Source organism: Leopardus geoffroyi, chromosome E3 (genome assembly GCF_018350155.1).
Source record: "Leopardus geoffroyi isolate Oge1 chromosome E3, O.geoffroyi_Oge1_pat1.0, whole genome shotgun sequence".
Taxonomy (NCBI): Eukaryota; Metazoa; Chordata; class Mammalia; order Carnivora; family Felidae; genus Leopardus; species Leopardus geoffroyi.
Genome location: NC_059340.1, coordinates 23,335,143 through 23,359,703, shown reverse-complemented (window position 1 = coordinate 23,359,703; position 24,561 = coordinate 23,335,143). Strand labels below are relative to the sequence as shown.

The 24,561-nt window shown below is 42.3% G+C and overlaps 1 protein-coding gene and 1 long non-coding RNA gene across 3 annotated transcripts in view; both read right to left on the bottom strand.

Moving 5' to 3' along the window:
• The window catches only part of COG7 (component of oligomeric golgi complex 7), an 81,501-nt gene extending 67,018 nt beyond the window's left edge, over positions 1-14,483 (bottom strand). Inside the window, exons 1-4 of one of the 2 annotated variants that reach the window (XM_045461611.1) lie at positions 14,092-14,483; positions 9,161-9,309; positions 8,748-8,864; positions 5,547-5,715 (exon numbers count right to left, since the gene is read on the bottom strand). In XM_045461611.1, coding sequence (XP_045317567.1) covers positions 5,547-5,715; positions 8,748-8,864; positions 9,161-9,309; positions 14,092-14,260 — 604 coding nt within the window. In that variant the 5' untranslated portion in view covers positions 14,261-14,483. The remainder of the gene's footprint in view (positions 1-5,546; positions 5,716-8,747; positions 8,865-9,160; positions 9,310-14,091) is intronic. The other variant, XM_045461612.1, reaches the window with a different exon arrangement.
• A 4,942-nt stretch (positions 14,484-19,425) lies between these two features.
• LOC123589312 lies at positions 19,426-24,159 on the bottom strand. The gene is made up of 2 exons (XR_006708251.1): positions 23,723-24,159; positions 19,426-19,469 (listed from the first exon to the last, which is right to left on the bottom strand). It is a non-coding gene; the product is annotated as an uncharacterized LOC123589312 (long non-coding RNA).
• Positions 24,160-24,561: the final 402 nt, after the last annotated feature.

The window sequence follows — 24,561 nt, the reverse complement described above, 5'->3', positions numbered from 1 at the left end:
ATCTACCAAGAAGACCTAACAATTGTGAGCACCCATATAAATCAATTAATCATAAAGAAACTCATCGATAGTAATATCATAATAGTAGGAGACTTCAACACCCCAACAAAAAATCAAAAAATCAACAAGGAAACACACTGGACCAGATGGACTTAACAGATATATTCAGAATTTCATCCTGAAGCAGCAGAATATATATTCTTTTCCAATGCACATGGAACATTGTCCAGAATACACCATATACTGGGAAATAAATCAGCCCTAAGTAAGTACAAAAAGATCGAGATCATACCATGCATATTTTCAGACCACAATGCTATGAAACTCAAAATCAACCACAAGAAAAAATTTGGAAAGGTAACAAATACTTGGAGACTGAAGAACATCCTACTAAAGAATGAATGGGCTAACTAAGCAGTTAAGGAGGAAATTAAAAAGTATATGGAAGCCACTGAAAATGATAACACCACCACCCAAAACCTCTGGGACGCAGCAAAGGCAGTCATAAGAGGAAAGTATATATAGCATAAGAGGAAAGTATACCAGGCCTTCCTAAAGAAGGAAGAAAGATCTCAGATACACAACCTAACCTTAAGCCTTAAGGAGCTGGAAAAAAGAACAGCAAATAAAACCCAAAACCAGCAGAAGATAGGAAATAATAAAGATTAGAGCAGAAACTAATGCTATCGAAACCAAAAAAAAACCAGTAGAACAGATCAACAAAACCAGAAGCTGGTTCTTTGAAAGAATTAACAAAATTGATAAATCACTAGCCAGCTGGATCCAAAAGAAAAAGGAAGGGACCCAAATAAATAAAATTAAGAATGAAAGAGGAGAGATCACAACCAACACAGCAGAAATAAAAACAATAATAAGAGAATATTATGAGCAATTATATGCCAATAAAATGGGCAATCTGGAGGAAATGGACAAATTCCCAGAAACATATACACTACCGAAACTGAAACAGGAAGAAATAGAAAATTTGAACAGATCCATAAAAAGTAAGGAAATTGAATTAGTAATAAAAAATCTGCCAAAAAAAAAAAAACAAGAGTCCATGGCCAGATCGCTCTCCAGGGGAATTCTACCAAACATTTAAGGAAGAGTTAACACCTATTCTCTTGAAGTTGTTCCAAAAAATAGAAACGGAAGAAAAACTCCCAAACTCTTTCTATGAAGCCAGCATTACCTTGATTCCAAAACCAGAGAGAGACCCCACTAAAATGGAGAACTACAGACCAGTTTCCCTGATGAACATGGATGCAAAAATCCTCAACAAGATATTAGCCAACTGGATCCAACAGTACATTAAAAAAAATTATTCACCACGACCAGGTGGGATTTATACCTGGGATGCAGGGCTAGTTCAATATCCCCAAAACAATTAACGTGATTCATCACATCAATAAAAGAAAGGACATGAACCATATGATCCTCTCAACAAATGCAGAGAAAGCATTTGACAAAATACAGCATCCTTTCTTGATAAAAACCCTCAAGAAAGTAGGGATAGAAGGATCATACCTTGAGATCATAAAAGCCATATATGAACGACCCAACCCTAATATCATCCTCAAATGGGGAAAAACTGAGAGCTTTCCCCCTAAGGTCAGGAACAAGACAGGTTTGTCCACTCTCGCCACTGTTATTCAACGTAGTATTGGAAGTCTTAGCCTCTGCAATCAGACAACACAAAGAAATCGGCCAGGAGGAGGTCAAACTTTCACTCTTTGCAAATGACATGATACTCTATATGGAAAACCCAAAAGATTCCACCAAAAAACTGCTATAATTGATTCATGAATTCAGCAAAGTTGCAGGATATAAAATCAACACACAGAAATCAGTTGCATTCCTATACACCAACAATGAAGCAACAGAAAGAGAAATCAAGGAATCGATCCCATCTACAATTACACCAAAACCCATACAATACCTAGGAAAAAATCTAACCAAAGAGGTGAGAAATCTATACACTGAAAACTATAGAAATCTTAGGAAAGAAATTTAAGAAGACACAAAAAAATGGAAAAAGATTCCATGCTGCTGGATAGGAAGAACAAATATTGTTAACATTTCGATACTACCCAAAGCAATCTACATATTCAATGCAATCCCTACCAAAATAACACCAGCATTCTTCACAGAGCTAGAACAAATAATCCTACAATTTGTATGGAACCAGAAAAGACCCCGAATAGCCAAAGCGATCTTGAAAAAGAAAACCAAAGCAGGAGGTATCACAATCCCAGACTTTAAGCTATACTACACAGCTGTAATCATCAAGACAGTATGGTACTGGCACAAGAACAGACACTCAGATCAATGGAACAGAATAGAGAACCCAGAAATGGACCCACAATCAGATGGCCAACTCATCTTTGACAAAGCAGGAAAGAATGTCCAATGGAATAAAGACAGTGTCTTCAGTAAGTGGTGCTGGGAAAACTGGACAGCGACATGCAGAAGAATGAACCTGGACCACTTTCTTTCACCAGACACAAAAATAAACTCAACATGGATGAAAGACTTCAATGTAAGACAGGAAGCCATCAAAATCCTCGAGGAGAAAGCAGGCAAAAACCTCTTTGATCTTGGCCGCAGCAACTTCTTACTCAACACGTCTCCACAGGCAAGGGAAACAAAGGCCAGCCAAAAAGAACTACTGGGACCTCATCAAAATAAAAAACTTCTGCACAGTGAAGGAAACAATCAGCAAAACTAAAAGGCAACTGATAGAATGGGAGAAGATATTTGTAAATGACATATCAGATAAAGGGTCAGTATCCAAAATCTATAAAAAACTTATCAAACTCAACACCCAAAAAAACAAATAATCTAGTGAAGAAATGGGCAAAAGACATGAATAGACACTTCTCCAAAGAAGACATCCAGATGGCAAAAAAATGCTCAACATCACTCATCATCCGGGAAATACAAATCAAAACCACAATGAGATACCACCTCACACCTGTCAGAATGGCTAACAGTAACAACTCAGGCAACAACAGATGTTGGCAAGGGTGTGTAGAAAGAGGATCTCTTTTGCATTGTTGGTGGGAATGCAAGGTGGTGTAGCCACTCTGGAAAACAGTATGGAGATTCCTCAAAAAACTAAAAATAGAACTACCCTACGACCCAGCAATTGCACTACTAGGCATTTATCCACGGGATACAGGTGTGCTGTTTGAAAGGGACACATGCACCCCCATGTCTATAGCAGCACTATCAACAGTAGCCAAAGTATGGAAAGAGCCCAAATGTCCATCGATGGATGAATGGATAAAGAAGATGTGGTATATATATGCAATGGAGTATTACTCGGCAATCAAAAAAGAATGAAATCTTGCCATTTGCAACTACGTGGATGGAACTGGAGGGTATTATGCTAAGTGAAATTAGTCAGAGAAAGACAAAAATCCTATGACTTGACTCATATGAGGACTTTAAGAGACAAAACAGATGAACATAAGGAAAGGGAAACAAAAATAATCTAAAAACAGGGAGGGAGACAAAACAGAAGAGACTCATAAATATGGAGAACAAACTGAGGGTTACGGGAGGGGTTGTGGGAGGAAGGGATGGGCTAAATGGGTAAGGGGCACTAAGGAATCTACTCCCGAAATCACTGTTGCACTATATGCTAACTAATTTGGATATAAATTTTAAAAAATAAAAAATAAAACAAGTTAATAAAAAAAATAAATCTAAAAAATACAATTTAACAACAAAAAAGAAAAGTTACATAAAAATAAAATATTACAAAATATGAAAATTGTCTAACAATTAAAAGTTTAAAGAGAGAAGCCCTATGATAAAAAATTAGTAATTAATAATTTGATAGTATGCCATGATTAAAATTCTAGACTATGCAATCTTCTAGATCGAGCAGGGAAGTGGGGTAGGTGGAAAGCAGGAGGAATCAAAGTTCACTAACTGGGGGAGTCAGATATTGTTTCATTACGAGGCCAATAAATTGAGAAAGAAGCTTAGTTTAGTATCTGAAATAATAAATCACTAGAAAAACGAAAATCAAGTTATATATCTTTCAAATCATCTGTGAGAGAAAAAAAACACAAAGAAAACAGAAACAGTAAACAAAAAATGTAGAGACACACAAGACTGAAAATTTCTGTTAAAACAAAAACCTAAATGGTATAAAGTCACTTATTAAAAAATACAAGGATTAGGAGTGCCTGGCTGGCTCAGTCAGCATGTGACTCTTGATCTCAGGGTTGTGAGTTCAAGCCCCATGTTGGGCAAGGAGCCACGAAAGAAAAGGAAAGGAAAGGAAAGGAAAGGAAAGGAAAGGAAAGGAAAGGAAAGGAAAGGAAAGGAAAGGAAAGGAAAGGAAAGGAAAGGAAAGAGAAAAGAAAAAAGAAAAGAAAAGAAAAGAAAAGAAAGAGAAAGAAAGAAAGAAAGAAAGGAAGGAAGGAAGGTAGAAAAAAATGGAAGGAAGAAAAAGAAAGAGGGAGGGAGGGAGGGAAGAAGGAAGGAAGGAAAGAAGGAAGGAAGGAAGGAAGGACGAACTAGATCAAAAAACAAAATTCAACCATATGCCATCTCCAATAGCCAGTCTAAAATAAAGCATCACAGAAAGCTTGAAGGCTAAAAAAAAAAAAAGTGGGTAAAGCCATACTGAAGCAAATACAAACAAAAAACAAGGCAGAAGTTGTAATATTCATACCCAAGTTGAACGGCAGGCAGAAAGCATTCAATGGAGCCATGGCAATATTTGATAAAAATGTTCCTTAAAACCTAACAGAGTAATAAGGAAGAATAAAAGCTTACAAATCATTTTTATGAAGCCGACACAACCAGGATACTAAAGCCTGACAAAGATATTTACTAAGGGGATTTCTCTGAAAAAATTCTAAATAAAGTATCAGCAAAGTATGCAGTAGTACATTACCATGCACATGCATACACACACATACACACACACACACATATATCCCGTAAACATGTAGGGCTTGTTCTTGAGTTGCAAGAATGATACAATATTAGGAATGCTATTAATAGATCTCCCATATTAGTAAATCAGAGGAAATAAAAATAATACTTGATAAGGGCCAAAACTCATCAAACGGTACACTTAAGATTTGCGCATTTCTCTAAATGTAAATTTTACCTCAAAAAAAGAGAATCACAAACCAATACTGAACTCCAGTTATCCATACGAATGCTGAAGGGTTTAAGAATGAAATGCTGGTATCTATCAGTTACTTTGACATTCATCCAAAACAGAACATGGATGGAGAGGGAGATGGATGGGTGGATAGGTAAGTGACAAAGCAAATCTGGTAAAACACAGGCTGGGGTCTAGACGGTGTGTCTGTTGTACACTTATTTCAGCTTTTCTGTATGTTTGAAAATGCTCATCGTATAAAATACTGAAAAAAGGCGACCACCCCAGAAAGTTACAAGTTAACTTCCAATCTACATAATTTAATCCACATTAAGACATTCAAGAGGTTGAAGACTCGGAAAGCCTGACCTTTGTAAGGAGGTGCACACAATGATGAGAAAGGGCTAGCACTCACCTATAGACTGAGAGGTGAATACCGCTACAATCTGCGGGGAGGCCAGGGCCTCCAGCCTGTTCTTCAGGGCCTCCAAGTGCACACACTTTTCTGAGTAGTCTGGAGTATCCACAAGCATCATTAAACTATTCTGCAGACCTGTCAGCTTGGCAGAAATCACAGCTATGTCCTATAAAAAGACCACAATTGGAGATATTTACTTTAAAAGACCCAGGTACTTCAATTAAGAATGGACAAAATACAGAGTGCCTGCCTGGTGCAGTTGGTACAGCATGTGACTCCTGACCTCAGGGTTGTGAGTTCAAGCCCCACGTTGGTTGTGAGCTGTCAGCGCAGAGCTTGACATGGGGCTCGAGCTCACGGACCACGAGATCATGACCTGAGCTGAAGTTGGACGCTTAACCGACTGAACCACCCAGGCGCCCCGAAAACTATTCATATCTTTTGACCTGGTATTTCCTTTTCTAGAAATATGTCCTAAAGAAACAATTAGAAGGGGGTGCCTGGCTGGCTCAGTTGGTAGAGTATGATCTCAGGGTTGTGCGTTCGAGCCCCACGTGGGGTATAGAAATTACTTAAAAATAAAAACTTAAAAAAAGAAACAATCAGAGGGACACAGAGATATTCATGCATTTTAATTAATTAATGTCATTCTAGTGTTGTAATAACAAAAACCTAGAAGCAACCTAAATCCTCCCTGATAACAAATAAAATATAAAGGCTGAGTCCCTCATAATGGAATGTGGAATATTGTGCAGCCATTAAAGATCATGTTTTTGAAAAGTATTAATTACATAGCAAAATATGATTTATATGATTATAAAATATATATTATAAAATATGATTTTATATTTATTTATAGCAAAATTAGATAAAAAAGAATATAGACACTAAAATATATGTAAATGTCTATATACCTGTAATATATGCATACATATAAAATACACAGGTGCAAAGATGTAAAAATACATAGAAAAATACCTACTAGACATAAAAAGCATATTACTAGGACATAGGAATAAGGCTCATTTTGTTCTTTGCCTTGTATTTTTCTGAATTTTCCAAATCTTCCAGACACACACAAATTATGTTTATAATTTGGGGCACCTGGGTTGCTCAGTCAGTTAAGCATCTGATTCTTGATTTTAGCTCAGGTCATGATCTCACGGTTTATGAGTAAAGCCCCAAGTAAGGCTTTATGCTGATAGCACACAGCCTGCTTGGAATTCTCTCTCCCTCTCTCTCTGCCCCTTCCCTGCTTCCGTGAGCACTCTCTCTCTCAAAGATAAATAGACATTAAAAAAAATTATGTTTAGGGGCATCTGGGTGGCTCAATTGGTTAAGCATCTGACTTCAGCTCAGGTCATGATTTCATGGTTCGTGGGTTCGAGCCCCACGTTGGGCTCTGTTGCTGACAGCTCAGAGCCTGGAGCCTGCTTCGGATTCTGTGTCTCCCTCTCTTTCTGCCCCTCCTCAGTTCGTGCTCTGGCTCTCTCTGTCTCTCAAAAATAAATAAACATTAAAAAAAGCCTATGTTTATAATTAGAAAAGCTATTTTTTAAAATAAGTAAGAATGCGGTAATTGTTTCATTTCAGCATCCGAAAGGTGTCTACGATGTGTCAGACACCATATTGAAACACAAAGATCACAGTGCAGCCCTTGGGTTCACATACAGAAAGATCAGGATACAAATTAAGGACTATGGTTCAAGAGGCACAGGGAGGGAGCGACTGAGTTTGCCAATGAGAGGGTGGGAGCCAGCAGTGACAGATGGCTGTTGAAATGGTGTAGGCAATGGGAAGCTGGATCAGAGTGGTGGCAGAGGGATCTAAGGAACAGACAACTTCAGAGAAAGATGGGAGAGATGGGGACAGGGAACAGTTAAGGACTGCCAAGGTTTCCAGCCTCAATACTTGCATGGGAAGTGCCGCCATTAACCAAGAGAGGGAGGCCAAAGGGAAGAGCAAATGGGCAGTGGTTCTAGACAGAAGTAATGAATTTAGTTTGCAGTGTCCAGGGGGATGTCCAGGGGGATACAGGCGATCTTGTGGGCAATTAGTTCTGAATATCAGGATAGCTGGGAGGGGAGAAAGCAGCTTTCTAACTTTTAGCTAGTTAATATTAGTAGTGTACAGATTGCAATCAGAGACTGTACTTAGGTCTATTCTCTGTCACATCCATGCCAGAAGTCAACTAAGATTTGCAACTCACATCTATGAAGCCTAAATCAATTACCTTGTCATGAGCCCAGAGGAGCTCTATTGTACTTAAAAATAAACATAACTGGGGTGCCTGGCGGCTCAGTTGGTTGAGCATCTGATTTCGGCTCAGGTTGTGATCTCAAGGTTCCTGAATTTGAGCCTCACATCAGGCTCTCTGCTGTCAGAAGAGACCCTCTGGCCCCCTCTCTCTGCCCCTCCCCCGCTCTCTCTATGTTAAAGATAAACATAACTGATATGGAATAATAGATCTCTCAGTACAAAAACAAAGTGCCCAGCAGCGTTCACAATGTGCTACCATTTATGGCAACCAAAGGGCAGGGATCATATATAAGTGTGTATGTGTCAGGAAGGACAGGTATAAAGGTGATACGAGAGTTTGTACGGAGAAGGGAAATGAGGGCACTGGGAGGTGTCAGGGTTACAGGGAAAACGTTTTTCACTGTTTATTCCTGTCTACGAATTTTTTCCCCACATGCAGTAAGCACTTTTTTAAAAACTTGTGAGAGTTCTGAAAACCAGCACAAGGGATGATAAAGAATTCATTTTGCTTAACAACTGAAAAGGAGTTTTTCACAAGACATCATCTGACCTCCTCCTTATAACCAGGCATCAAAAGCATTCCTACTCGCTACCGTTGGCGGCCCAGGAGGTGTTAAGTACCTTGCCAGGATCCCATGATGGGTAAGGTCCCTCTGCCTGTGCTCCACACTCTCCTAATCCATTTCCTCTGCCTTTTTTTACTGAGGCTTCTCCTAAACTCTGTGACTAGAATCCTTCAGTCAATCAGGAGATACAAACTCAAGATGGTGGAAAGACCCAGAGCAATTTCAGATCTTCCCACCCTCTGCCTGCACACTTCCTGTGCTGCTTTTTACTACCCCTTACAGTTTCGAGTAAATGACTTTCTCATCGGTTTCTCCAAACCTCACGTTCCTGCCCGAACAGAACGCACAACATCCCCTGAACAAAAAAACCTACTTGAGTCTTAAACGTCTCCTCAATATCAGCACTCAGTGTGCTCCACTTGTCTGCTTCTTGAAGAGATTCTGCGGCAAGCTGCATTCTAGACTTCACCTGGTCGATTTCTACCAACACCTAAAAGAGAAATGAGGGATCAAACACTAAGGAAATGGCAGTTCCTTTTTCTCTACCTTGCTCCAGTGACTTGAAACATAAGCACCGTGAGGTGCCCCTGTCTTCAGGGAGCTTCTGTGCCCCTTACGACACCAATCATGTGGCTACATTGTTCAGCAGGTGCTGAAGACAGATGTGCAAGCTGAAAGAACCAAGCCAAAGAGGAGTGTTGAGTGGCTGGCAGACTTTGGAGTTCAGGTTGGGAGGGAAGGTCTTCCAAAACCAAGAATCAACATTTAGGACAGGAGCCAAAATACCTGCATCGATTGGGATGTATCCTGTTCAAATTTTTTAATGTCCTCCTTGACAAGAATCATCTGCTCTTTCAGGAAAGACGCCTCCTGTTTAAGGGCTTCCACATCGCGGAGCACTTTGGGCATGTTCTGAAGAGCCTGGTGACTTGTTTCTGCAGCAAGAAGCCAAGAATGAAAGGCGAAAATCGGAGCAGTCACAACTTGAATAAATCAGGAGACAGGAAGGGACTCTTCCCCAAAGCACTACCAACTACACAGCTTTCTGAGCCTGCGGGAAATGCGGGGTGGAGAGGAGGTGGGCCGGGAGGTGGCCTCTGCCAGGGCCATGTCCTCCCCAGTCTGACGGGTGAGGGTCACGTGATTTGACAAGGAAGGAACCATCAGCCCGACCCAACATCAACTGTTTTCCACCACTGAGTGAAAGTGCAACTCCCTCTGTGAGGAGGCAGAATGAAAGAATCTGATACTGGGTAGATGCCAGCTACGTGGCAGGTGGTTTACCAACGTTCTATCACTTAATGTCCACAGTAATCATTAGTAGCCGCCTCTTAGAAATAAGAAAACTGAGGCTTAGGAAGGTTGAGTAACTTGCTTAAGATTGCACAGAGCTGAAACCAAGCCTTACATGTGTCTAGCCCATTTGCATTCCATGGTCTTTTCAAAACAGAGTCCACAGACTCTCAGCATCAACTGGAGTGCAGTTAAATACAGGTCCCTAGGCACCTGCCAGAGTTTCTTATTTAACAGGTCTGGTAGGAGATCAAGTGATATTAAGTAAGCTGCATTTTTTGAGGTGCCTGGGTGGCCCAGTCAGCTGAGCAGCCAACTCTTGATTTCAGCTCAGGTCATGATCCCAGAGTCATGGGATCAAGCCCCGTGTCGTATTTGGGATTCTCTCTCTCTCTCTCTGCTCTGCCCTTCTCCCCTGCTTGCTCTCTCGAAAGAAAGAAAGAAAGAAAGAAACAAAGAAAGAAAGAAAGAAAGAAAGATGCATTTTTTCACAGACATCCCAAATGCAGAATACAACTTGAACATTTTTGCAAACTATGATGTGTTATGTGGAACTGGGAGAGTTAATAGCACACCCCTTTAAGCCTTTAAAGGGCAATTTGATGGGAATCAACCAAAGAAGCCCAGTGCCTTCTCTACCAGCGCAATGAATGGAACTCTAACATCTCGAAGAAGTAGTTCAGGAACCTGTTCATCCAGCTCTGCTGTAAAGTAAAAATCCGTTTCCTGCACTGACCCCAGGTAAAGTTCTAAGACTAAGAAAACAAACACAGGACATGGATTTATTCTGCACAGAGACTGACTTTTAACAATGTTATGGCCCCAGCCTGGTCTCCACCTGCTAAACCTCAGTCACTCTTCAGCCCTTGCTGTTTCCTGTATACCTCTTTTCCCCTCTCCACAGCACCCCCAAGTTTAGTCCACTCTTGTATCCATTTTAATGTTTTTTTTAATATTTGCATTGTTATATATTTTTTATTTTTTTTAACATTTATTTTTGAGAGACAGAGACAGAGCACAAATGGAGGAGGAACAGAGTGAGAGGGAGACACAGGATCTGAAGCAGGCTCCAGCCTCTGAGCTATCAGCCCAGAGCCCGACGTGGGGCTTGAACCCACGAACCGTGAGATCATGACCTGAGCTGAAGTTGGACACTCTACCGATGGAGCCACCCAGGCGCCCCTTTTATGCTTATTTTTGAGAGAGAGAGAGAGAGAGAGAGAGAGAATCCCAAGGAGACTCCACGCTGTGTTCACAGAGCCCAGCACAGGGTTTGAACTCATGAACATGATCACAACCTGAGCCGAAATCAAGAGTCGTATGCTTAACTGACTGAGCCACCGGGGCACCCCTGTATCCATTTTTAAAACCATCACTTGCAGTGGTTGCCTCTGAGAGGGTAGGGGCCAGATTTCACCGTAAAGGGACGTGGGGACACTGTCTTGGGTGATGGTAACATTCTATTTCTTGACAGAGGTTTGAGTTATCCTAGCTGTACACATTTGTCAAAACTCATCACACTTGCCAGATAGGATTCGTGCATTTCACCTTATGTAAATTTTACAGGGTGAAGAAAAAAAGCTGTAAACAAGTACTGAACTTATTGAACTCTATTATGTTTAGGGTACTAACTGAAATGCACAGGGATAAAGGATACTGATGTCTGCAACTCATTCTGAAATACATCAAAAAATAAGATGGATGAATGGACAGAGGGACTGGTAAGTGGACAGACTTGTGATAAAGGAGATATAGTTAGGTCATTAATTGTAGAGTCTAGGTAGTGGGCGTATGGATGTTCACTACAAATTCTCTCAACGTTACTCTACGTTTGGCACCTCTGCCCACAGCTGGGCGGTTCAAGAACCTGCTGCCATTCCTGATGTTCTCCCCCTCTCATTCCTTATTCCAATCCACCAGCAAGTTCTCCCCACTCTTCCTCCTAAAAATATCTTAAATCTATCCATTTCTCACCATGTCCACTGTCATAACCCCACCTGAAGCCACTATGATGACAGTCCACCCTTCTGAACAGCAGCCTCCAGCAGAATGGAGCCATGAATCAAACCATGTCACTCCCATACTTATAAATCCTCCAGTAACATCCCATTACACTCATTTTGGTTCAAATCCAAACTCTTTCACGTGACATTAAAATCCCTGCATGATCTGGCCCCTGTTAACCTATCCAACCTAAGACTGGGTCTCATTCAACATTGGATCTCTGAAACCTGGAAAACAGTTTGTGCCCAATATTTGCTGACTGAATTCATGACCAAATCGATCCTCCAGTTTGGAGTCCTCAATACCCACTCCTTGAACCTCTGCAATAACCTCTCTTCACTGAAGACTTGAGCCACGGTCTCATCTTCCATAAAAATAAAGCTTTGGGGGGCGCCTGGGTGGCTCAGTAGGTTCAGTGTCCATCTTTGGCTCAGGTCATGATCTCACGGTTCTGCACTGACAGTGCAGAGCCTGCTTGGGATTCTCTCTCTCCGCCCCTCCTCCACTCGTGCGTGCATGCTCTCTTTCTCTCTCAAAATAAATAAACTTAAGGCCTTTCACAGTTTGATCCCAATCTACTTTTCTGCCTTATCTCCTGCAAGTCTCCCCACTCCCTACGGAAGTGTGATCCTGTGGTCATCATACCAGTGACTCATATTTGTTGATGTTATTGATGGAGCTCTGTTGGAACTCACTCTTCTGTGGGCTGGCTAGGCCTTTCTATACTCACATGCCTCTGCATGTGGTGTCCTCTCTCCCTTTAATACCAGACAAGTAGCACAGTATCATGGATAAGAGCCTGGGCTCTGGAACCAACTGCTTGGGTGCAAATGCAAACGGCCCCACTCACTAGCAACATGACCGGGTAAGTCACCTCACTCCGCTGCAGTTTCTCCAATTATAAAGTGGGAATAATAATTGTGCCTACCTCTAAGGACTATTGCCAGGTTCAAATTAGATAATTATGCCCAAAAGGGGCAATATTAACATTTTGGCCAGGACAGTTCTTCATTGTGCAGGACTGTGCCAAGCATTGCAGGACATCAAGCATCGCTGGGTACTTCCACTGAACGTCCATGGTTGTGACATGCCTCACCACTGCAAAGCATAAAAACACTCTCACCAATTTCCAGATATTGGGGGCTGGGGGAGGAGGTGGCAACGTTGCCACCCGTGGTTGGAGAACCACCTAGTTAATACATATAAAGCGTTTAAAAGACTGCCTGACACATTCCAAGGACTCAAATATTGCTATCGCGTTGTTATTGACGGGCCCCCTCTTTGCCCTATGAAGTCTTCCTTCAAGGCCTAACACAGGGAAAGCCCTTTATGATTCTCCTAGACACCAGGTAACCATACACTTCCTCCAGCTCTCGCGGCTCCTGGTTCTAGTTGCGGTAAAGCCACCCCTCATTGTAAGTGAACTGTTTAGTATCTTCCCCACGAGGCAGCAACTGCCTGAAAGGTACACTTTTTGCCCACTGCCTATTTCTGGGCACATGCGTGATAGATGCTCAATCATAAGCAGAAGATGCACAGTGCAATAAAGGATCTGCAGTGAAAGACAGCTCCCCTCCCGCTCTCCCCACCAACACCAGCCTTTTCTTAAACAGTGGACACATCCATAAAATAAAGTTCCGTATCCTGGATCATAGGCTTCCTGCCGGCAGTCTGTGCAACGTGTCTCTCCCACAAAGCCGAGCAGAGAGACTGGCGTGCAGTATGCCCTGAATAAAAACCGAATCGAGGTGTTAATGAAATGGCTGTTGGGGGCGCCTGGGTGGCGCAGTTGGTTAAGCGTCCGACTTCAGCCAGGTCACGATCTCGCGGTCCGTGAGTTCGAGCCCCGTGTCGGGCTCTGGGCTGATGGCTCAGAGCCTGGAGCCTGTTTCCGATTCTGTGTCTCCCTCTCTCTCTGCCCTTCCCCCGTTCATGCTGTGTCTCTCTCTGTCCCAAAAATAAATAAACGTTGAAAAAAAAAAATTAAAAAAAAAAAAAAAAAAAAGAAATGGCTGTTGGCGTGTATTATTTTTTATAATTAACTATCCTTAAAAGATGGTTCAAGTCTCCAGTCAGGCCTGCCCATCTTCCTCACGGACATGAAAATCCGCTAAAACAACGTTTCCCAGATTTGTGTCAGTCCCACACGGCTTTGATACGCTTCAGCCAAACATAAGCACGTGCCGACGATTATTTAATACTGTTGAAATACTGAAATATTGTTGTTCACGCTTCTGACTTAAGTTATAAAAGGTAACGTGACAGCACCGCGAGGGGTGGAAGAGCAAGCCTCAGACCTGGCAAGCCTTAAAAACTGGCGGCAGCGAGCTGACACCTTCCCCCGAAGGGACTGCAGGAGGGTCGGGCCGGGCTCGAGTTCCCACCGCCGCCCCACGCCCGCGCGGACAGCTCGGCCTCACCCTCCACGGCGTGGTTCACCTCCTGGATGAAGAGCTGCAGCTTCATCACCAGGGTGGCCGCGTGGCTGTCCGCCGTCCCGGCCGTCGCCTCCTTGGGGCCCGTCCTGAAGGCCGCGTTGATCCACTCCTTCACGTCGAAGTCTTCCGCCAGGAACTTGGAGAAGTCCATGGCCGCACCGCCTCGGCCCCGGCGTCCACGCCTGAAGAGCTGGCTCCGGTGGCAACGAGGCTGCGGAGGCGGGCGGCCCTGCGAGAGCACCGGGGCTGGCCCGGTGGCGGGGGGCGGCAGGCGGAACCCACGGCACCCGCAACTCACCCCTCTGAGGCCCCTCTGTCAACTCTCCGAGACAGACTGCTCGGAATGGCCCTCGCCGCGCGCCGTACTTCTTCCGGAAGTAGGTGGCCGTTACCATAGTGACTGCGGGCGTTCCGGGCGCCCTGGTGAGCTGGGCTTTGGCGCAAGGCCACTGGCGAAGAGCGGCGAGCAGCGGGAGCTTGAGGGCCTTCCGCTTCTTTTGCTAACTTAAGTGCGTGTTCGCGTGCCTAACTATGTGCTTCCTCCAAAGCCCTTACGTGCACTAGCGCACTTCACAGTCTTCACGGTACTATAAGTGCCAGTATTTTCCCCAACGTAAAGATGAAGATTTGAGGCAGTTGAGCAACTGGTTCAGTCTTGTAGACAGAAAGTGGCACTGTGGGGATCGGAACTCAGGCAAGCCCGCCACTGGAACCTGAACTCTTTACCATGCTTTACTGCCTTCCTACTTACTCTACGAGATCTGGCCTGTGCCCACCACCCTTCCTGCTCCTTTCATCCGTGTAGCCACACGAGCCTCCTAGTCCTTCCCTGCAACACACCGCGCTGGAACTGGAACTCACCGGTCTGCGCGTAACTGTTTCCTCCAGCCTAAAATAAACAATGTGACGCCTCAGAAAACCGAGGACCTCCTTTGTCATAGGAACCAAAAAAAAAAAAAAATTTTTTTTTAATTCTTTCTGTACAATTGTGAATAATTTTGCCATTTATCCGTTCTCACCCCAGGCATACTCTGACTCCGTGCATACGGTAATTCTTGAAGACTATATCTAAGAACCTAATTCCACAAAGCAGGAAAGCTCGTACACTATCCTTGGTAGGAGCAAATTGATCAAGTCCTGTGGTATTGGAAGCCTTAAGTGCCTCTACAATATGACCCTCCCCTCCTCGAGGAACTTTTTAAAAACAACTTTACTAATAATTTACAGGATATAAAATTCACACATTGTGAGTATACAATTCAATGACTTTTGGTAAATTTAGAGTGTTAGTCTATCTCCACAAGAACGTTTCCATCAGCCAAAAAAGTTCCTTCCTACTTATTTGCATTTAATCTCTGCTCCCACACCAGGCCCTAGGAAACCACTACTCTGAGGTCTATAAATTTACCGTTTCTGGATTTTTCGGATACGTGGAATCATATACTGTGTAGTCTGTTGTATCAGCCTTCTTTTACTGAGTAGAATGTTTTTGGGGTCCATTTGTGTTGTACCATGTATCAGTAGCTTGTTCCTTTATGTTGCTGTATAGTATTCCATTGTGTGGACACAATAGTGCATTTCATTTATTCATTCACCAACTGATGCACATTTATGCTGTTTCTAGTTTAAAGTCATTCTAAATAATGCTGCTGTGAATGTTCACTACATGCCTTTGTGTAGACATGTTTTCATTATTTTGGGATATAGTCCAAGGAGTGGAATTGCCAACTTACGAGATAAATTTATGTTCAACTTTTTAAGAAACTGCCAAACTTACCTGGAGTGCCTATACCATTTTACATTGCTATCAATAATGTGTGCGGGTTCCAGTTTCTCTATAGCCTCACCAATATTGGTTATGTAGTAGTAAGTCATTGTTGCTTTAGTTTGCATTTCCCTAATAACCAACAATTTTGAACATCTTTTCATGTTCTTATTAGCCATTCTTACATCTTCTTTGGTGAAACATCTATTTAAATCTTTTGCCCATTTTTAAACAGGGTTGCCTGTTATCGAGCTGTTAAAGTTCTTTACATATTCTGGGGTGCCTGGGTGGTTCAGTCCGTTAAGCGTCTGACTTCAACTCAGGTCATGATCTCACAGCTCATGAATTTGAGCCCCACATAGGGCTCTGTTGACAGCTCTGAGCCCTGCTCATGCTCTCTCTCTCTCTCAAAAATAAGCATTAAAAAAAAAAAGTTCTTTACATATTCTGACTTCCCTTATTAGAAATATGGTTCACAACTATTTTCTCCCAATCTGTATTTTGTCTTTTCATTGTCTTAATGGTGTCTTTTGAGGTTCAAAAGTTTTTAATTTTGATAAATTCCATTATCACTTGTTCTTTTTTATGGATCATACTATCTAAGAAATCTTTGAAATCTAAGAAATCTTTGCCTAACCTAAAATCATGAAGAATTCTCCTAAATTTTCTTCTAGAAGTTTTAAACATTTTAGCTCTTACATTTATGTCTGTGATCCAGTTTGAGTTCATTTTTTGGTTATGGTATGAGATTAATGGCCTAAGTGTGTTTGTTTGCTTCAGATTTTATTTTTTAGTAACCTCTATGCCCAATGTGAGGCTGGAACTCACAACCCTGAGATCAAGAGTTGGGTGCTCTATCGACTGAGCCAGCCAGGCGCCCGTTTTTTGTTTATTTGGGTTTTTTAATACAGATATAGTTATCCCAGGACAATTTAAAAACTTTCCTTTGTCCACTGAATTGCCTTAAGATCTTTGTCAAAAATCAAATGACATAAATATAAGGATTTCTGGACTCTTAATTCTGTTCCATTATCCATATGCCTATTCTGTACCAAAACCAAACTCTCTTGATTACTGTAGTTTATAGTGAGTTTGGAAGTCTGATAATGTTAAGTCTTTCCATTTTGTTCTTTTAAAACTTGTCTTGTGGGGTTGCTTGCGTGGCCCAGTCGGTTAAGAGTCTAGGTTTCAGCTCAGGGGGTGATCTCACGGTTCGTGAGATTGAGCCCTGCATCAGGCTCTCTGCTGCCCCTCCCTCTCTCTTGCTACTCCAGACCTTTTGCATTTCCATATACATCTTTTGATCAGCTTACCAATTCTACATAAAAATGCTGTTGGAATAGGGATTTTATTGAACTTACAGATCATTTTGAGAACTGGCATCTTGACAATATCGAGTCTTTTGATCCACGAACGTGAAATGGCTGTTTAAGATTAGGATTTTCAACCTCGGGGATATTCACACTTGGGGCCAGATGATTTTTTTTGGTGTTCAGGCTGTCCTATGCATTGTACAATGTTTAGCTACATCTCTGGCCTCTACCCACTAGATGCCCAAAGCATCTCTTCCCAAAGGTTGTGACAACTAAAAATGTCTATGCACGTTGCTAAGTGTCTCTCAGTGGAAACAATCACCCCTCCTTCAGAATCTCTAATTTAGATCTTTAATTTCACTCAATAATACCTTGTAGTTGCACATTGCCAAATGTCTTGCACTTTTGTTAAATTTATTCCAAAGTATTGCATTTTAATGCTATTGTGAATGGAATTTATCAGTTCAAGCTATTTATGTGTGCATGTATTCCCTGGGATTTGTCTATGTACAGGTTCATAATATCTGCAAATACAGACTCTTTTCCTTTTCCCTCTTTCTTCCCTCTACTAATTGCACTGGTTAGAATCTCCAGCACCATGTTGAATGGAGGAGACAAGAGTTGACATCTTTGCCTTGCTCCAGATCTTAAGAATCTGTCTTTAGCATTCAGTCCAATCCCTTTCTCAAGTTGAGCTTCTTTTTCTTCTATTTCTAGTTGGTTAAAATGTTGGATTTTATAAATATACTTTTCTGTGCCTATTAGGATAATTGTGTGGCTTTTGCCTTTTATTCTATTCAAACGATGTTACATAGTAATTGACATTTAGATGGTAAACCAATCTCGCATTCCTGGGATAAATTCTACTTGGTCATGGTGTAGAATGCTACCAGATTTGCTTGGCTACTATTTTGTTGAGAACTTTTGTCAATGTTCATGGGGGGAAACTGGTCTATAATCTGTTTTTGTGACCTTTAATTTTGGCTTACGAGTAATATTGGTCTCAGAATCATTTGAGAAGTGATCCTTTTCTATCTTCTGAGTTTGAAAAGAATTGGGAAAGCCTCTTCTTTAAATATTTGGCAGAATTTAACGTGAAGCCATCTGCACCTGGACATTTGTTGAGAAGACTTTAAATTATTAATTTAACTTCTTGTTATAGACCTATTCAAATGTTGTTTCTTTTTTTTAATGTTTATTTATTTTTGAGAGACAGAGACAGAAAGTGAATAGGGGAGGGGCAGAGAGGGAGACACAGAATCCAATGCAGGCTCCAGGCTCTGAGCTGTCAGCACAGAGCCCGACGCGGAGCTCAAACCCACAGACCGTGAGATCATGACCTAAGCTGAAGTTGGGACGGTTAACCCACTGAGCCACCCAGGTGCCCCGATGTTCTATTTCTTCTTAAATCAGCTGTTAATTTGGGTCTTTCTAGAAACTTGTCATCTCACCTAAGTTAGCATAAAATTGTTCCTAACAATTCTTTATAATCCTTTCTAATTTCTATAGAACAAGTAGTGATGTCCTCTTCTTCCTGAGTTTGGTAATTTGTCTTTTGTTGTCAGTCTCCTATCATGAACCATAAAGTGTTCTTAGCAGTGGAAATCACTCATGGCAGAGCAAGATTGAAGTCACCTGGGTGCTTAACATCATATGGACTGCATATAGGCCCCAATCTACCTCAGAGGTTCTTGAATTTGAGAGAAATACGAGTTAACTCATCTCTCCACAAGTTAGGCATGAAATCCTAACCCCCAGTTCCTCGGTAGGTGACCTTGTATCATTGCAGATGTAACTAGTTAAGATGTCGTACTGAAGTAGGGTAGGCCCTTAATCCAATGCTATCAGCATCCTTATAAGATGGTCACGTGAAGACACACACAAGGAGCACACCACATGACCATGAAGATAGATTGGAGTTACACAGCCACGAGCCAAAGAATTACAAAGATTGTTGCAAATCACCAAGATTATCTGACAGGTTTCAGAGTGTACATGGCCTGATTATCACACTTCTAGCCTCCAGAACTGCCAAGTTTCTCTTAAGTCACCCAACCTACAGTACACATTTTTGCAATAGTCCCAAGTAACTGATTCAGAGACGTATTAGGCAATTGGTACTCTGGGCTTATCCATTTCTTGCAGCTGATACTAATCTTAATGGATATGGAGGGGATGGTCAGATTCTATGAAAAGCATCAACCTTTTTTGTAGCTTCTGCAAACATTGGGTTATTAGTATCATTAGCAAAATTTTATTGGTTTCCATGAGAACAGGAAAGGCTGTGAAATGAACAAAGTGACAAAATGGAAGTGACCACAGTTACAGTGGCAAAGAAATCTCAAGGTGATTTGAAGAGAAATAACACCTACAGTTATAGAGAATCTATTGTGTTGGGCATTTTCTTGACCTGAATAAATCCTCATCAAAACCTATGAAATAGATTTTTTTTTAAACTTTTTAAACATTTATTTTTGAGAGAGGGAGAGAGAGAGAGCACGAGCAGGGGAGGGGCAGACAGAGAGGGAGACACAGCATCTGAAGCTCCAGGCTCTGAGCTGTGGGCACAGAGCCCAATGCGGGGCTCGAACTCACGAACTGTGAGATCATGACCTGAGCCAAAGTAGGATGCTTAACTGACTGAGCCATCCAGGCACCCCTCCCCACTCCGCTATGAAATCGATTTTTAACATTTTTACCATTTAAGAACATAAAAACTGAGGCCCAGGGATGTGGAGTGTCCTGCACAGGATGCTTACAGGTGACAAAAAACTAAAAAACTAGAAACTGAACCTGATTCCAAAGCCCATCCTTATTTTACTGTACCATGCTGGGCTGCCAGAAATAAGGCAGGAGGGAGAGGGGTGCTAGAGAAGACAAAAGCATGTTTGGGCCCATGGGAATGGAGCCAGTGGGAGGGAGAGGAAGGGAAATACACAGAAACTACCAGGAAATTCATGTGCCAGTTTTAATACCCAGGACTTTCAACATATAACTGACTGATCCCATCTGCTGTCAGGACAGCAGAAAGCAGGGGCTATTCTTTTTTCTACCAAGGAGTTTGTACTGATTATGGCATTTCGGCAAGCTATATCATTACATGGGAAGGGAAAAAAAAGCAAAGTACAGTTCATTGACTTGAACATGCCAGAATTATCTCCAAGGACAGATGAGGAACCAGTAGCACTGTCTCCTAGAAGGGTAATCAGGTGGAAAGACTCTCCACGCTTTGTGTTTTAAGTCTGAAAAACATTGAGCGCAAAAATGATTTTTCAGCCCATTTTGCATATAAAATTTAAAAAGAACTCATTTGCAATTCTGTGACCCAAAGACTTGCCAGTTACTATATATGCATACATATACCAGGGTAGTTTAGTTTTTTTGTGGAGAGTGCAAGAGCGAGTGAGAGAGCATGTGCGAGTAGGGGTGAAGGACAGAGGGAGAGAGAATCCAGAGCAGGCTCCATGCTCAGTGTGGAGCCTGATGCACTGGATCCCATGACCCTGGGGGATCATAACCTGGGCTCAAATCAAGAGTCAGACACTCAATTGACTGAGCCACCCAGGTGTCCCCTGGGGTTGCTTAGTTTTAAAACTGGGGTCATGACAAAATATAAAAGCACGTTTTCCCATTTAGCAATAGTTCAAGGGCAGCTTTCTTCCCCAGTAGATTGCCACAGCGCCTTATGGTAGACAGTTCATCCACTACTACGAATCCTGTCTTCTTTAGCTAAAACCCAGTTTCATGTGGTGTGGCATTGCATGTGAATGACAATTCTTCAGCCTCTTTGCACCTAGGTATGGCCAAGAAGATGTAAATGGAAATATCACATGAAAGTTCCGAGATACTTTAAGAATATCAGTTTTCCTGTATTCCTTCCTCCCCTTCCTTCCTGTGGCTTGGAATATCAGCCATCATCCTGTAACATGACACTGAGAAGCATATCCTTGAGTGAGGATTTAGGAGTAGCTGGAACCTGGGTTCCTAATGACTGTCATTATTAAATGTTACCAACATTGGTTCTGGACTATTTCTGGCCGCTTTTTTTTTTTTTTTTTTAATTTTTTTTAACGTTTATTTATTTTTGAGACAGAGAGAGACAGAGCATGAACGGGGGAGGGTCAGAGAGAGAGGGAGACACAGAATCTGAAACAGGCTCCAGGCTCTGAGCAGTCAGCACAGAGCCCGACGCGGGGCTCGAACTCAAGACTGCGAGATCGTGACCTGAGCTGAAGTCAGACGCTTAACCGACTGAGCCACCCAGGCGCCCCTCTGGCCGCCTTTTAAACAAGGAAATAAACCTTTCTGTTTAGGCCACTATACTATCTCCTTATTAAACATGCTGCAGGTCATTTGCTTTTATTAGGAATAAACAGTGAATGCTATAGAATGCCTTTTTCTACATCTATTATTGAGCTGACCAAATCATCCAGTTGAGCTATTAAGGTGGTTAACAGCATCCCCAGAACACACTTTATACAGTGTATTCTTTCTTTTTTTTTTTTTTTCAACGTTTATTTATTTTTGGGACAGAGAGAGACAGAGCATGAACGGGGGAGGGTCAGAGAGAGAGGGAGACACAGAATCGGAAACAGGCTCCAGGCTCTGAGCCATCAGCCCAGAGCCCGACGCGGGGCTCGAACTCACGGACCGCGAGATCGTGACCTGGCTGAAGTCGGACGCTTAACCGACTGCGCCACCCAGGCGCCCCACAGTGTATTCTTTCAATAGGACTGCCACTGGCTTTAGAGTATTTTGCCCATGCATTCAAAAACAAGAACAGACTAAGTTATCTGCTTCAAATTTTGGTGTCTGGGTTATAAATTTTGGAATGCATAGCTTTGTTTACCAAACTAACTGAATGTTTTGTAGGAAATGTGTTCATCCTTAGTTTCTAAGTGTTCTGTTATGGATTTAATCTTTTGACTAGACTTGGGGGAGACTTTCAAAATGGTGAGAATCCCTTGTGACTAGGTCTAGGAGTATGGTTTCCTATAAATATTTTTTGCTACCCTTCTATCCTTGATGTTCAGGGTGTCTCAGTATTAATTTGAAACTCACCAAGGTTTTAAACATCTGTTTTGTTAGTTGAGGAGATGAACTTACAGTTATAGGTAAGTCACCTCTGTTCATGTGCTGGAAATCAGGTGGACAGGCTAACAGCAAACATGAAGTAAGTCTTTGCTAAGTGCCACGTAGCACTGTAGTCACTTTACATACATTAACATTTAATTCTCAAAAAAAGTTCTGCTCTCCACAGAGGAGGAATCTGAAGAGGATAAATTACTTACATGGCTTCTTAGAGGCAGCAGTGAAGCTAAAGGGCGGAATCACAACCGACGGCTGCCTTAATTATTTCAGACTGTTTGGGGTTTCAGAAAACCTCGAACATTAAAATCCTAAGTATCTGGTGCCTGTAACATGGCAGTATGCTTTTACAATGTTAACTCTTAAAATCCTACTGTTACCTCTGGACGTGGGATGAAGTATTCAAGAATCAAAGTCAGAAAGAGCAGAATGTTCACACGTTTTAAAATGCAAGCTTTCAGGGCAGCTGGGTGGCTCAGTTCTCAGCTCAGGTTGTGATCTCATGGTTTGTGAGTTCGGGCCCTGCTAGGGATTGTCCCTCTCTCTCAAAAAAGAAACTTTAAAAACAAAGCAAAATGCTGGGGCGCCTGGGTGGCTCAGTCGGTTGAGCGTCTGACTTCAGCCCAGGTCACGATCTCGTGGTCTGTGAGTTCGAGCCCCGCGTCGGGCTCTGGGCTGATGGCTCAGAGCCTGGAGCCTGCTTCCAATTCTGTGTCTCCCTCTCTCTGCCCCTCCCCCATTCATGCTGTCTCTGTCTCAAGAATAAATAAACGTTAAAAAAAAATTTTTTTTAAAACAAAGCAAAATGCAAGCTTTCTCGGAATAAACATGGTATAATTGGGAATGCACTGGACAAGGGGAAAAAGGGCCGGGATTTTTTCATTCCAGTGGACATTAAATGCAAACGCTGGACCTTAAGTGCCTTACCTATATAACGAGAATCTTGGCTCATCTCACCTGAGGACCCTTCCTTTGTCCTACCTGGCCCCACCTCTTTCCAGATAGAAAATGTCAGACTGATCTTTAACACCACCCCACCCCTACTAAAACCCCACATGGCTACCACTCCAGGACCCTCTCCTACTGTTTTCTTCCAAAGAAAACAAAACACCTAGTTGGAAGAATTTTATATTTTTGTGTTGGGTCAGCATCTCCTACATTGGATATACTTGATTTGTAGACACTAGTAATCAAGCACTACTGCTGTTTTAGAATATTACCTTTGCTCTCTACCCTGAATGTTTGGTCTGTAAATTTACACCATTTTTAACAGGTAATATTCATGTTCTGTTGTTGTCATTTACCCTGTTTTCAACATTTACCATCTCCATAGCCCATTTATGCTCACAGATAAAGCAGGCTTCTAGCCTAGTCTTAAATTCACTGAAGAGATAAAAGGAGAGGAGTGGCCTCCTAAAGCTATGGAAAAACGTGGCATTATCAAAACATGATCTTGTGGCTGAGAGAAGTGCTCATTCTCGGCAGAATGCAGAAAGGCAGGAAGCACACAAAGTTAGAGAAGAGTTAAGAGCACTCAAGCATTCCATTTGATTGCAAAAACTTTTAGAGCATTAGGAAGTCATTCAGGATTTTCCAGCCCAGGATCAAGTGGCCAGATCTGTTAGAGCATTCTGGTGGTGGCAAGTGTAATGGTTCAGAGATCTGAGAGGCAGAATACTGCACCCCCCATCCCTCAACCCCCCAAAAGCCAAATCAGGGCAGTGACAGAGTGAAGGCAGGGGAGGGCATGATGTAGGCTTTAGCAATAGACTGAACGAGGGGCACCTAGGTGGCTCAGTCGGTTAAGTGTCCAACTTCAGCTCAGGTCATGATCTCGCGGTTCGTGAGTTCGAGCCCCGCGTCGGGCTCTGTGCTGACAGCTCGGAGCCTGGAGCCTGTTTTGGATTCTGTGCCTCCCTCTCTCTCTGCCCCACCCCCACTTATGCTCTCTCTCAAAAATAAACATTAAAAAAAGAAAAGAAAAGAAAAGAAATAGACTAGCCGAGGCAAAAACTACTGAGTGGCTATAGATGCAGCAGGAATCAAGAATCCATGAAGACTCAGACAGGTGCTTTCAAATAAAAGAAAATGTAGGGGGAAAGGGGGAGGAGTCTGAGGTAACAATGAAAGCTACAGATAACCACTGATGAATATGGATCTGATGTCAGCAAGGAGGTAGAAGCTTGAGACAAGGTCTAAGCCCATCTAGCGGTTAACTGCCCGGATGTGCTTAGAAAAGTCCTAAGGACTAAATCCTGGGGACATCACATTTAAGGGATAGAGAAA